This window comes from Lampris incognitus, chromosome 13, assembly GCF_029633865.1.
Source record: "Lampris incognitus isolate fLamInc1 chromosome 13, fLamInc1.hap2, whole genome shotgun sequence".
Taxonomy (NCBI): Eukaryota; Metazoa; Chordata; class Actinopteri; order Lampriformes; family Lampridae; genus Lampris; species Lampris incognitus.
The window spans coordinates 20090800-20105408 of NC_079223.1; the positions used below are offsets into that span (position 1 = coordinate 20090800).

At 43.7% G+C, this 14609-nt stretch overlaps 1 protein-coding gene across 3 annotated transcripts in view; it reads left to right on the plus strand.

The window, feature by feature from the left end:
* Positions 1-14609, plus strand: part of ccdc88ab (coiled-coil domain containing 88Ab) — a 144910-nt gene that overhangs the window by 89628 nt on the left and 40673 nt on the right. For all 3 annotated transcript variants that reach the window (XM_056291278.1, XM_056291276.1, XM_056291277.1), the window contains exons 10-13: positions 8952-9110; positions 9878-10024; positions 10482-10626; positions 11425-11603. In XM_056291278.1, the coding sequence (XP_056147253.1) occupies positions 8952-9110; positions 9878-10024; positions 10482-10626; positions 11425-11603 (630 nt within the window). The remainder of the gene's footprint in view (positions 1-8951; positions 9111-9877; positions 10025-10481; positions 10627-11424; positions 11604-14609) is intronic.

The following is a 14609-nucleotide window of genomic DNA, read 5'->3' on the forward strand; positions in this document are numbered from 1 at the left end:
CACTCAGTTAGCCAGCTTTGTGAAATACTCCCTTGTGTCTAGTCCAGTGGTTCTAAAACCTCCATGGCTGTGACCAAAAATGCATCCCTATATATTTTAATGTACGCTTATTAAGTACACATCATCACGTACATCGGTACTTAATAAGCGTACATAAGTAGGGTGCGCCTTTCGTCACACACAGCCCATGTATTTATTGAATTACACCAACAGCACCCCTGATTCCACTAATCTAGGGAGTCAAATAATTAAAGGTAGGGAAGGCGATTTTTTTCAGAAGCACTTTTTGTTATATTTTTTGCAATTCTCTTTACATCCCGACAGCAATCGAATAAAATGCTCTGACACTAAATTAAAAAAAATAAAAAGAGTAATCTGTGGAAGTCGCAGGACCGTTATAAACCCATCCGATCATTTTAAGGTGTCCGGTTAAAATGATTGGATGGCCTACCTGCCTGTCAACCTATCTCCAGCAGTAGGCTAGTCAGGCAGTGCGTGTTTGCGTGTTTTGGAGGAGTGGCTTTGGAGGGAGGCGATAAAGTCCTAGCCAACTTGATATTTTGCAAGTGCAATGAATTGTAGGTTGAACTAGACAAGCAGAGAGAGTGTTTGTTTATTGTGTATTGGAATGATCAATATGTTTTGTATTGTTATTAAGAGTTGTGCGCTCATTTGTGATTTAGAGTGTGCCTTTTATTATTTCTTAAATGTAAAACAAAATCCAACTGTTGTCCAAATTTGAACACAATAAAATAACAATTATTTCTAACATTATCTGTGGTTTATTTATGTACTATTGTAATGAAACAATTTAATATTACCTGCATTTATAAAAAATGTGTTAAATTGGTATAAAACACCCTACATTTGAGACTTGATGACTTGACACCTGAAATTAGGGACTTGTGACTTGACTTGACCTGAGCTCGGTGACTTGGGACTTGACTTGAGACTTGCCCTTCATGACTTGGGACTTGACTTGAGACTCGAAGGTTAAGACTTGAGACTTACTTATGACTTGCATAACAGTGACTTGGTCACAACTCTGACAGACACACACACACACACACACACATACACACACACCTTTGGAGTCCTCCCGACTGTCCTCCTTCTGTGTCTTTATGGGTCTTCGGTTCCTTATTGGTCTTCAGGTAGAGGCCGATCCTGGAGCCGCATATTTTGGGGCTATGTGGGCAAGGGTGTGAAGGGGTGCTCCTTTCTGAGTCTGCACTTGTTTTCAGCAGCATGGTCAAGGTCATGGTTGTGACGGACAGTCACACTTTAGTCCTCCCTGTTTTTTGCTGCTTGTTCTCAGGTGTTGATGTTAATGCCAAACCTTTTGATGTGCGCCTTGATATTATCTTCATATTGTTTCTTTTTCCCTCCTGAGGCATGGTGTCCTGTCACAAACGGAATAAAGGACTTGTGGCCAGTCCATCTCAGCTGATGTTGTGCGATGGTGGCAGTTATAGTAGGCATGTTGACCTTCCTGAGAACGCTGAAATTGGTGCACTTATCTTCCCAGGTGATCTTAAGGATCTTACTGAGTCATTGCTGTTGGTATGCCTCGAGTGCCTTCAGGTGCCTGCTATATGTGGTCCATGTTTCCGACCAATACAGTAGGGTGGGCAGCACCACTGCTTTGTACACCAGAATTTTTGTTCTGGCCTGAAGGTCGCAGTTTTCAAAAACCCCTTTTCTCAACCTTGAGGAGGCCCAGCTGGCCCAACTGAGATGATGTATTTCAATTTTAATGTTGGCTTTGGAGAAGAGAAGACTGCTAAGATATGGGAACTGTTCCACGTTTTCGAGTCTGACGTTGTCTATAGAGATGGATGGGGCAGAGCAGGCATAGTTCTGTTGGGTGGGGATTGGTAGAGGATATGTGTCTTTTTTTATGTTAAGGGCCAGGCCAGGCTGCTTGTATGCCTTTTGCAAAGCATATATCTCAGGGCTAGAGTCCTGGTTTAAAAAGTCGTGGTAGTGCGCTTTCCACCTCTCTTTGATTGACTCGTTGTCTTTTAGCAGTGTGTGCCCATCTTTGGAGTGAAGGGGGGTTAAACAGTGGTGGCTGGGACCATGTATTGCTTTAGTAGCATTGACGAAGCCTCTGGTAACCCCTACGGTCTGCAAGGTGTTGGATCTTAAGGGCCTTCTTCGTCTGCCATTGGTTCTTCAATTCCCTGACCCGGGTTTGGACAGCTGACTTTGCTCTTGCATGGGTAGCTTGTTTATTTTTGCAGTTGTCATTCTGCCAGATGGTATAAAGGCTTGCCTTGTGATATTGATTAACCATTGGCTTTCCAGGTCATTCTCATCAAACCAATTTTGATGGTTCCCCAGCTTATGTCCAAGAGTGGTTTTACAGGTTACAGGTACCCAGTGATTGCAGTCCTGAGCATATCCCGGTGGCTTTCAGTATCATCTGAATGCTACTTGGGCATTGATGTACTGAGCATGGCCTGGAACTGTTGATGAGAGGAGGTATCAGTCAGTGGTTTGAGGTTAAGGTTCGGACGGCTCTGCTTTTTCTGCACTCTTCTTTTCTGGTCAAGATGGATGGACGGGGTGGAGCGGATAAGGCAGTGGTCAGTCCTGCAGTCATCTTCACTGATCATCACTCTGGTGTTAAGTACCTCTTGTCTGTCTCTTTGACGGACGATACTGTAGTCAATGAGGTGCCAAATGTTAGAACGAGGGTGCCTCCAGGTTGTTTTAAATTTGTTCTTCTGGCAGAAGAGTGTGTTGGTGATGGTTAGACTGTGTCCTGATCATGTTGTTGACAGCAGGATGCCATTGAAATTTGTGTTTTTTCAACTTCTTCCTTACTAATTATGCCTCTCCACAAGTTGTAAATTCATCCCACTCAGGCATTGAAATCGCCAAGCAGGATTAGCTTATCCTCCTTGGGGACTTTGGTGAGAACATTGTCCAGGTCGGCATAAAAGATCTCCTTTACTTCATCTTACGAATCAAATGTTGGAGTGTATGCACTGATGACAGTGACACTTTGGTTATTTACAAGCGCCAGTCATATTGTCGTCAGGCGTTCATTGATGCCCAGAGGAAGCTCATCAAGGTGGCAAAGGAGGCTATTTTTAATGGCAAATCGTGGATCCTTGGCTCATCAGCTGCTTTTCCTTTCCAGAAGAAATTGTAACACCCTTCTCCTCTTTCAGCTGCCAGTCAGCCAGTCAGGTTTCAAAGATTGTGGCAATATCAATCTGGACTCTTCTCAGCTCTTGGACAATGATGGCAGTACACTGTTCAGGTCAATCGCTGGATTGATTGTCCATGAGGGTTTGTATGTTCCAGCTTCCAAGATATATGAGTTTCTGTTTCTGACAGCATGGTGGTGATCCCTCTGGATGTGGTGGTCCAGACCTGAGGTATGAGGCAGACTATGTCATCAAGATGGTGCCGAGGATAGTAGCCTCGGTTTTGCGCTCTCTTGTACTTTTTCTGTTTTTGTTTATTTGTTTAGTTTCCAGTGCCCCCTCACTGATCACATACAGCAGGGAAGAACTTTTAAGCCTCCAACTGTCCACTGGACAAACTGAAGACTTTTTTACCGACTTTAATTAAACATTTTCACAGAAATCTTGCTGAGGGCTTGATTGGTACAGCCCTGTGCAGAGTACGCCAAAGACACTGAAGGGGTGAGCCACCCAGAGTGCTCATTAAACTGCGAAACGGGGATTTAGAACCACACTCCCGTCAATCCAGCTGGTGAATGTCTGCTCTCTGGCCAATGAGATGGATGAACTGCTACTCCTAAATGGAAAAAAACTCGGGACTTTTTCAGATCTGCCACCATGTCTCACTGAAACCTGGCTTGGGAGCATATCATGCTTGGTACACTTCAACTGCTACAGTTCCAACTCCTCTGGGCGGACCGAGAAATGGAGCTATAAAAAAAATGGGGTGGCGGCATATGCTTGTATATGAATGAAGGTTGGTGTACGGATGTCACGGTGTTTAAGAAATCATGCAGCCCTCACTTAGAGACCTTTTTAATTGACTGTAAGCCATTCTATTCACCGTGAGAATTTTCTTCATTTATTCTGGTCGGTGTCTATATCCCGACCCAGGCCTGTGTTAAAGATGTGTTAAAACACCTGGATGATCAAATTAGAAACATGGATTGCAAATATCCAGACTCCTTTCTCATTATCCTTGGGAATTTTAACAGGGCAAACCCTAGCCACGAACTGCCAAAATACAGACAGCATGTTAAATGTCCCGCCAGAGACAAAAACACTCTGGATCATTGCTACACAACATTAAAGGATGCCTATTGTTCTGTCCCCCATGCAGCCCTGGGCCTCTCTGATCACTGATTCATCTTATCCCAACCTACAGGCAGAAACTAAACTCTGCAAAGCCTGTGGTTAAAACTGGAGCTCCAGGACAGCCTCAACTGCACTGACTGGAGTGTTTTTGAGGCTTTATCTACAGACCTGGATGAACTTACTGATACTGTGACATCTTACATCAGCTTTTGTGGGGACGTGTGTGTGCCCAACAAAACTTTCTGTACCTTTAACAACAATAAGCCCTGGTTCACAGCAAAATTCAGGCAACTTCGTCAGGCCAAAGAGGAAGCCTACAGGAGTGAAGATAGGATCTGGTGCAACCAAGCCAGAAATAGCCTCACAAAGGAGATCAGAGTGGCAAAAAGGTGCAAGTCTGAAAGTTAAAAAACAGGTTTTCTGCTAACGACCCATCATCAGTCTGCAGTGGTTTAAAATACATTACCAACTATAGGAGATCATCTCCCCACACTGCAGGGAACCCTCAACTGGCTGATGACCCAAATGGGTTTTACTGCAGGTTTGAAAAGCAAACTTTCACACCCCTACCCTCTCCGGCCACAACACACAACCAACTGCACTCCCTGCCAGCCACTCTCCCTTCTCCACCAAACCACCACCCGCACTCAGGATCTGTGTTGAGGACATGCACCAGCTCTTCAAGAGACAGAAGAACAGGAAGGCACCAGGCCCAGATGGTGTGTCACCCCCCTGTCTTAAAAGTCTGTGCTGACCAGCTGGCCCCCATTTTCACACTGATCTTCAACAGATCACTGGAGCTATGTGAAGTTCCCTCCTGCTTCAAGAGCACCACTATCATCCTGGTCCCCAAGAAACCCCGTATCACAGGATTAAATGACTTACAGGCCCATTGTGCTAAAGTCTGTGGTCATGAAATGCTTTGAGAGACTGGTGTTGGCCCACCTGAAGGAAATCACAGGCCCCCTGCTCGACCCCCTGCAGTTTGCCTACCGAGAGAACAGGTCAGTGGAGGACGCAGTCAACATGGGATTGCACTACATCTTCCAACACCTCGGCTCCCCAGGGACATACGCAAGGGTCCTGTTTGTGGACCTCAGCTCAGCATTCAGTACCATCGTCCCAGATATCCTCCACTCCAAATTCGCCTGGCTCACTGTACCAGCCCCCATGTGCCAGTGGATTAAAAACGTGCTGACAGATAGGAGGCAGCTGGTGAGGTTAGGGAAAATCACATCCAGCATCTGGACAATCGGCACTGGTGCCCCCCGGGATGTGTGCTCCTTCCTCTACTCTTCTCCCTCTACACAGATGACTGCACCTCAGGTGACCTGTCTGTTAAACTCCTGGAGTTTGCAGATGACACAACCATCATTGGCCTTATCCAGGATGGTGACGGGTCTACACATAGATGGGAGGTTGATCAGCTGGCCCTCTGGTACGGCCATAACAACCTTTGAGCTGAACACGCTCAAAACGGTGAAGATGACAGTGGACTTCAGGAAGCGTTGCCCAACACTGCCCCCCATCACCATACTCAACAGCATGGTGTCTACGATAAAAACCTACAGATTTCTGGGCTCCACAATCTCCCAGGACCTAAGGTGGGCATCCAACATAGACACAATCATCAAAAAGGCCCCTCAGAGGATGTACTACTTTCTCCGCCAGCTTAAGAAATCCAACCTGCCTCAGGAACTGCTGATTGTACACTGCAATAATCCGGTCTGTCCTCAGCACATCCATCACTGTCCGGTTTGGATCGACCACCAAACAGGACAGGGACAGACTACAATGGACAGTTAAGTCTGCAGAGAAAATCATTGGTGCAAACCTGCCCTCCATTCAGGACTTGTACACCTCCAGGCTTAGGAAACGGGCAAACAACATCACTGCAGACCCATCACACCCTGGTCACAACCTGTTCCAACTTCTCCCCTCTGATAGGTGCTACAGAGCACTATACCTCAGAACAACCAGATACAAAAACAGTTTTTCTGAGTGGGCTGTAATTCAAATAAACACTTAACACTGTCAAATAAATCCAACCATTTTGTGTATATTGTACTGTACATTGTACGTATGCTGGTACGCTCTGTCATGTCCATCTACCTTAGGCATGTAAGTAACCTGCTAACATTTATTTCAACATCTCTGATATATCCCCTGCACCATTGCACTTTATCACCTCTTGTTTCACCTGTATAAGTCAATCCTTGTGTGTGTGTATATAGTATCTGAAGATTGTTGCGTTATAGTGTTGTTATTCTATGTTAAGTACACTGAGAGAGCCATGAAGCCGCAATCAAATTCCTTGTATGTGTAACCAGGTTAAAATTAATGTTTTTATTTTATTTTGTTTGAGTATGAAATATCACCAAATCCTGTCTGTGTGCTGTTATTTGTGTTTACTACATTTTATTTTATGTCATTATTTACTTTTATGTGTTTTACAACGACCGTCATATACGTGTACTGTCGTTTTAAGAGAGAGGTCTTATGGGTACACGGAAGACGGAACGCGGGGGAGGCCATTTTTTGTTTTGTGGGAGGAGTCTCAAGCAGCAATCGAGCCGAGCCACGCGTGTTTCTTACCGTGGGACAGTTTTGCGGGTTGAGGAGAACGTAACCTTGAGTATCCCTGTAAGAAGATACTGCAAGCTGTGGGATAAAATACTTGTTTATCCTTTCTTACATCGGAGTCCCGTGGACGGTTTCTACTTCTAACGCACACGAGTGGAGTCCGGGCAGTGGTTGAACTTCGACCCCCACGTCCGTAAGAAACACCGCTCCCGCTGGAGGACTGGACGGTTGTCGAAGGGTTTGAAACCAAAATAAATGGCAAGGTGAGCCAAATAGAGTCCTGTGTGTCCCCCCTCCTTCCTTGATTATGATGATGATGATGAGAGACTGAGGGCCCCCCATAACACCTGGGACCCCACCGAAAATAGAACACAACGCAGAGCTAACGATGAGAGTGACGGGCGTGCTGCAGGCTGACCAGCATAGAACAGCATAGGACTGCCCCCGTTACATATGTGCAAACCTACATGACCAATAAACATGATTCTGACTATGTTTAGAGCACCATTTCTAGCCCCCTCCCCAACTGGGGTAAGCAGAGCGGATTCTTAAATAGGGCTGCTCAGTCGTGGGTGCAGCAGCCGAAACCCCCCTCTGGCTCAGTCCCAGGGCTTAGCGACTGATAATACACCTAGTGCCTGTGTGCCAGGTCATGGCTAGGGGCTGTCAGACTTCACTGTCCTGCCCCCGTCACCTCTTCCTGATCGCCACAGGGCTTTGACCCAGGATGTTTATGGGTTGGTTCTCTAGTGGGAGGATGTCTGCACATGACAGCTTTTTACATGGTGAGACTGATGCGCCTGCAGCCACCGCATGGTCCTTGACAGGACGTGGCCAGAGTCCAATGGCATGGAGAACCAAGACGATTGAGGACCACCCTCCATTGCAGCTTTCACTGCCATTGTGACCTGGAGACATCTTCTGCCACTTCCACCATTGAGGTCTTTGTTGGATTGCGCTTCATCTGGAACCTCCCCTTTGACCTATCCACCTTGAGTGACCTTAACAGGAGCCAAGCTCCGGACGGCATAGCTCTTGGGATCATTAGTACACGCAAGCTTCTCCACCACATCAAGTTGGCAGTCCGGGAGAAGACACACACACACACACACACACACACACACACACACACACACACACACACACACACACACACACACACACACAGAAACAGAGGAGGGACTCTACTCCCATCTTAGTGAATCCAGTACTTTCTATCTGGTGCCCCGCCGGGATTTAATCGGTGCTTTAGCTCATTAGGGGCTATTAGGGCTATCTTTGGTATAGCAACAGCCTCACATGGCTTTAATAAAGAGTGGGCGGCTGGTGGACTGACTATGTGGCCTCTGACAGTAATCAGAGTGGATGCGTTCAGGTTGGGGGAGCGGAGCATTTGCACAGTGTGTGTTATCTTCGGTAGGGAAATTTGTGTACAAGAGGTTGGGAATAGGCTTGATTTTTATGAGTGCTCTTTTTCACACACCCAGACATAACGTATTAAAAAAACATGTTATACCAAAACAAAAGCTTGTGTACATGTATATCTGATTGTGGTTTGTCTGTATCAATGTTGTTAGAGTTTTTTTTTCTTCATTTGTTTGTGATAAACACGTCTGTTAATGGTTGGCTGTTTTGAAGTCATAGCTAATCCACTTGATGAAGAGATTACAAATACAAAGTTAGTGAACCCAGTGACTTATAAAGACACCTGTGTGTGTATGTTTGTGAATAAATGCATGTCTCCTTGTCTCTGTATGTGAATTTTCTGTGTAAGATTTCTGCAGTCACTTGGACAGGTTTTCTTTTCTTTTTTTTACCTAAATTTTTGAGTGTTTGCATGTGTGAATGCTCACATATGCTCAAAGAGGCATGTTTCTACCCGAAATCCAAAAAAAAAAAAGTCCCTGCAAACAGTCACTCAATATATACACATAAATCACAATGCATATTTCTCCATATCCACAGTCTGTATGGAGTGATCTTGTGTGAGCCACCCAACAAACTGAATTAAATTAATTTGCAAACTTTGCTGGCTGATAAAACTTATATTGGACTCTGACTCATCTCCTGCAGAGCTACCAGCTGCTCTCCGATGCACGGTCAGCCAGGGCCTATCGAGACGAGCTGGATGCGCTGAGAGAGAAAGCCATTCGCGTGGACAAACTAGAGAGCGAGCTGAGCCGCTACAAGGAGAGACTTCACGACATTGAGTTCTACAGGGCCAGGCTTGAGGTACACAAACTTGTCTAATAACTGCATACTTTCTGGAGCCGCTGTATCACATAAGCCTCTGTAGCCATGTTCAATAAATGGTATTGGGGTGGTCCAGGGTCATTAAAAGTCAACTTCATTAATTAAAAAAGGTCAATTCTTTAAATTAATCCAGAATCAAAATATTAACAAATGTAGACATTTTAGAAAATGTTCAAAGACTAGAACAGCACAGCTTGTATAAGACAATATAGTAAAGATACAAAACACAAAAAACACACACAAAAAAAAATGATTTTCACAGCACAGAGCACAATTGAAGAAGCCCAAATGTCCTTGAGTGTCTCTGACTTCTACCTGATTGCAAATATCAGTTTCTTCATTGACGGAATCAAAATTTTGTCAACCATTTATTTGCTGTTGGCATAGCTGGATTTTTCCATAGACCTGCTATTGTATGGTTTGTCTGCAGTATGCAAATGTTAATCATACAAAGCTTTGGGCAGAGAGGAAGCTCAGTAGAGACAACATGTGATGATAACTAAGGAATCTGTTTTATGTTTCACTGTAGGGTGTTACCAATGGTGTTGTTAGTGTTTCAAATACCATTTAATTGACTGATATTGTTGTAATGAATACAGATGCTATAAGAAGTATTACTATTAACGTTGATGCTCCTAATACTACTACTACTACTAATAATAATAATAATCAAGATCAATACATGAGACTTGAACGCTTTGGCAACTCATCTCTGTGATGTGTGTTTTGTGATGGTGTGTGAGTAGGAGCTGAAGGAGGACAACCAGGTTCTCTTGGAGACCAAGACCATGCTGGAGGAACAGTTGGAAGGGAGCAGAGCTCGCTCTGACAAACTGCACCTCATAGAGAAGGAGAGCCTTCAGCTCAAGTCGAAGATCCATGACTTGGAAATGGTGAGATGGAAGGATTAATCCAAAGACCAGGAATGGATAGTTGGGTTAAGGAATGGCATGGAATTGATGATCAACAGTTGCTCATTGGTTAATAGTTTGCCAATAGTTGGTCAGTGGTCAATAGTTCAATGATTGATATGTGGATATGTGTACTTTATGGATGGGGAAAACTGATGAACAGATGGTTCGACCTCTGGATTTTGTCGGGAGAGAGTTTGGGTTTCGCAGAGAGAAAGATGAGAATACAAAAGCATGCAGTACAAATCCATATTCTGCAACATGCAGATTTCATTGTAGAAGAAAAGGCTTTTAAAAAAACCTCTATTCTAGGGGTAGAGCTAGGGGCAGTTACACAAATTCTCAGACTGAATAGATATTAGCTATAATTTTACTTTTTTTTGTTATTGTTTTCAGCCTTCTAGTTGTTTGTGTACAATGACTCTTCCCATGTATCCAGGAGCGTGACCTTGACCGTAAGCGTATGGAGGAGCTGTTAGAGGAGAACTTGGTGCTGGAGATGGCCCAGAAACAGAGCATGGATGAGTCTCTTCACCTGGGCTGGGAGCTGGAACAACTGTCCAAGACCCCTGAACTGACTGAAGGTGAGTTGAGTATGGAATGAGGAGGGCAGCGAGGAGAAAAGCTAAGAAAGACTAGGAGGGCTGAGAAGTCAAGTCAGTTTCATTTGTGTAGCCCATTATCACAAATTACAAATTTGCCTCAGTGGGCTTAAACAAGTACAACTGGTTTTTATGACAGAACTGGAGATAGTGTTTAAAGTGCACAATAGCGATGATAGATAAAATGACTAGATGAACGGAAACGGAATGGCTACTTATCCAAATGGTACCAGACCATTAGAAGATGAATTTCTGCATCTAGAGTGTGAGGAGTTGTCTAGATTAAAAGGAGGGGAGGAGAATGGGATTCAGAAAGGAATACAGGGCTGTGGGACTGAGGGAGGTGTGAAACGCCACTGCAGGTGTAGCTAGGCGCCCAGTAGGGCTTTTGAGGCTTCAAATGACCAAACATATTTGTCTTTGGCACTTGGAGCTGGCTTCACCCCCTGCCCCAGGCCATTGAGCCTCTGACAGTGGACCAGTCTTTCCACTTGGTTAAGCTCTGTAATTAATATTCAGTGGCTCCTGGAGGATAATCTCAGTTTGGATTGTAAAGGCTGCTAAGCAGGTTTACTAGCCAGGGATCTGGCTCAAGACCCTGTGTGGAGGAATGATCACTTAGAATAGTAAATTAAAGACATGAGCATTGTGGATGTATTTGGACTCAAGTTTTTATAATAATTTAAATGTTTGCGTTTTTGTGTTTGTATGTCTGTTAAAAATCATATAATAACACTTTTTTTAATAATGAATGTTTGCCTAATCTTATTGTTTATCTAGTTCCCCAGAAGTCTCTGGGTGAGGAGGTTAATGAGCTGACATCTAGCCGCCTGCTGAAGCTAGAGAAAGACAACCAGACCCTGCTGAAGACTGTGGAGGAGCTCAGAGGAGCTGCCAGCCAGGAAACCTCGGGAAAGCTGGCCAAAGCCAGCCAGGAAAACCAAAGATTGACAAAAAAGGTTAGGAATGGATCTCGTGCTGCATGGATTCTTTAATATTAGTGTCTGCTTTTAAAGATACAATGATGCAATGTGGGCAACAGCTAGAAGTGGACTCAAGAAATTCAAAAATGAAATCTCAATTTGCTCTAAAGTTGATCTCAAAATTAGTTTGTTAACCTGTCATGTTGCCAAAATGTGTGAAATGCAGGTATCTTCTAGATTTGTATCTTATAAAGATTATGTTGGAAAGACCCTCACAGTAGCTTTCAAAATAATCTACGAATCATGACAAAAATTTCAGAGAAAAAAGTCTGCAAACCACTTTAGGCCAGAACAATTTCATCTATATGCTAAGTCATTCCAACATGTTGGTAGAATCAACATATTAACAAGAGCATATGGAGAAAGAAAGTTGTTTTAACTTTGAGTAATTAAATGAAAATGTCAAAGGGAAAATTTACTGATTTTTTTTTTTTAACCTTATCTCTGTCTAGCTGCAACACGAACAGCACATGAAAAACATTTGCAGTTGTTTCTGCATATCTGGAGTGGCAGTGAAACAGTTTTTTTTTTCTCCTCCCCACCAAGTGATGTAACGTGACGTCAGTTAGCAGCCAGAAGAACTACAGTCTACCTGGGTTTCTAATACTATAATCTACTCTGAAGATGTTGTTAAAAAAAACAAAACACAAAACATCCTCATTCTCTGTACTAAGCTACGTTTCCAATGGTGGAAATGATGTCCTATAACACAATTGCAGAGGATTTTATGGACAATGATACAGAAGCTAGCGTGCAGCAGTGCATTCTGGTACTGTACAGTTGAAGTCAGAAGTTTACATACACTTAGGTTGAATTTATTAAAACTAATTTTTTAACCCCTCATCAGATCTCATGTTAACAAACTATAGTTTTGGCAAGTCGATTAGGACATCTTCTTTGTGCAGAACAAGTAATTTTTCTAACAATTGTTTACAGACAGATTATTGCACTTTTTATGCACTATATAACAATTCCAGTGAGTCAGATGTTTGCATATACCAAGTTGACTGTGCCTTTAAACAGCTTGGAAAATTCCAGAAAATTATGTCTTAACTTTAGAAGCTTCTGTTAGGCTAAAAAAGGAAATTAAACTGGTTTGGGTATGTTTGCCAAATGGAAAGGACACTTGCAAAGGACATCCTGCAAGTCCTGGTAGAAGGGACTAGGGAAAGAGGGAGACCAAGAAAAACCTGGGTAAACAACATTGGGGAATGGCTACAGATGTAGTGGAGGCGGGGAGAGCTGCGATAGGGAATCGTGGAAGAGACTGGTTGAGGCATCAGCTCTGCTCCTATGACCTCCATAGGTTACAGAACTGATGATGATGATGATATTAGTCTAATTGACATAATTTGAGTCAGGTTGAGTTGTACCTGTGGATGTATTTTAAGAACTACCTTCAAACTCAGTTAGTACCTCTTTCCTCGACATCATGGGGAAAATCAAAAGAAATCAGCCAAGACCTCAGAAAAAGTATTGTGGACCTCTACAAGTCTGGTTCATCCTTGGGAGCAATTTCCAAAGGCCTGACGGTACCACACTCATCAGAATCATGTTTATTGGCCATGTAGGTGTGCACATACATGTAATTTGACTCCGGTTTCATGTATCTCTCAGTGTACTTAACATAGAATAACAACACTACAACACAACAATCTTCAGAATATATACACACAAACACACACACACACACACACACAAGGATTGACTTATACAGGCGAAATAAGAAGTGTTAAAGTGTAGTGGTGCAGAGAATATATCAGAGATGCTGAAATAGATGTTAGCAGGTTACTTACAGGTTACTTCATACAAACACCGTAGGACCATGCAGCCATTATACCGCTCAGGAAGGAGACACATTTTATCTCCTAGAGATGAATGTACGTTGGCGTGAAAAGTGCAAATCAATCCCAGAACAACAGCAAAGGACCTTGTGAAGATGCTGGAGGAAACGGGTACTAATGATAATAATCATCATTACACTTATACAGCACTTTTCTAGACACCCGAAGCGAGGTGCAAAAGTATTTATATCCACAGTAAAACAAATCCTATATCGGCATAACCTGAAAGGCCACTCAGCAAGGAAGAAGCCACTGCTCTGAAACTGCCACAAAAAAGCCAGACCACAGTTTGTATAACTGCACGTGGGGACAAAGATCTCACTTTTTTGGAGAAATGTCCTCTGGACCGATGAAACAAAAATTGAACTGTTTGGCCATAATGACCATTGTTATGTTTGGAGGAAAAAGGAGGAGGCTTACAAGCCGAAGAACACCATCCCAGCCATGAAACACGGGGATTGCAGCATCATGTTGTGGGGGTTGCCTTGCTGCAGGAGGGACTGGTGCACTTCACAAACTAGATGGCCTCATGAGGAAGGAAATTTATGTGGATATATTGAAGCAACATCTCAAGACATCAGCCAAGAAGTTAAAGCTTGGTCGCAAATGGGTCTTCCAAATGGACAATGACCCCAAGCATACTTCCAAAGTTGTGGCAAAATGGCTCAAGGACAACAAGTCAATGTATTGGAGTTGCCATCACAAAGCCCTGACCTCAGTCCAATAGAACATATGTGGGCAGAACTGGAAAACCGTATGCAAGCAAAGAAACCTACAAACCTGGCTCAGTGACACCAGCTCTTTCAGGAGGAATGGGCCAAACTTATTGTGAGAAGCTCATGGAAGGTAACCCGAAACCAGTGGCGTAACCAGGAATATTTTTTTAGGTGGGCCTGAGTGAAAATGGGTGGACCAAAATTTTCCAGTAATAATCCTTCAAACAAGACGCAAATTCGAACACATTACAGCAGTAATGTGTTGCGGGGAACACTAATTTAGGCTGCGAGGGTGGCTCATCCACAGCAGACAAATCTGGCGGTGGCATGGTCAAGAGAATCGTCTCACCGTCGTCAGAGGGGGGAGGAGAAGCTGCCTGCAACGGAGAAGCTGTAGCCTCCTCTGTCGTTCTCTCCGGCGG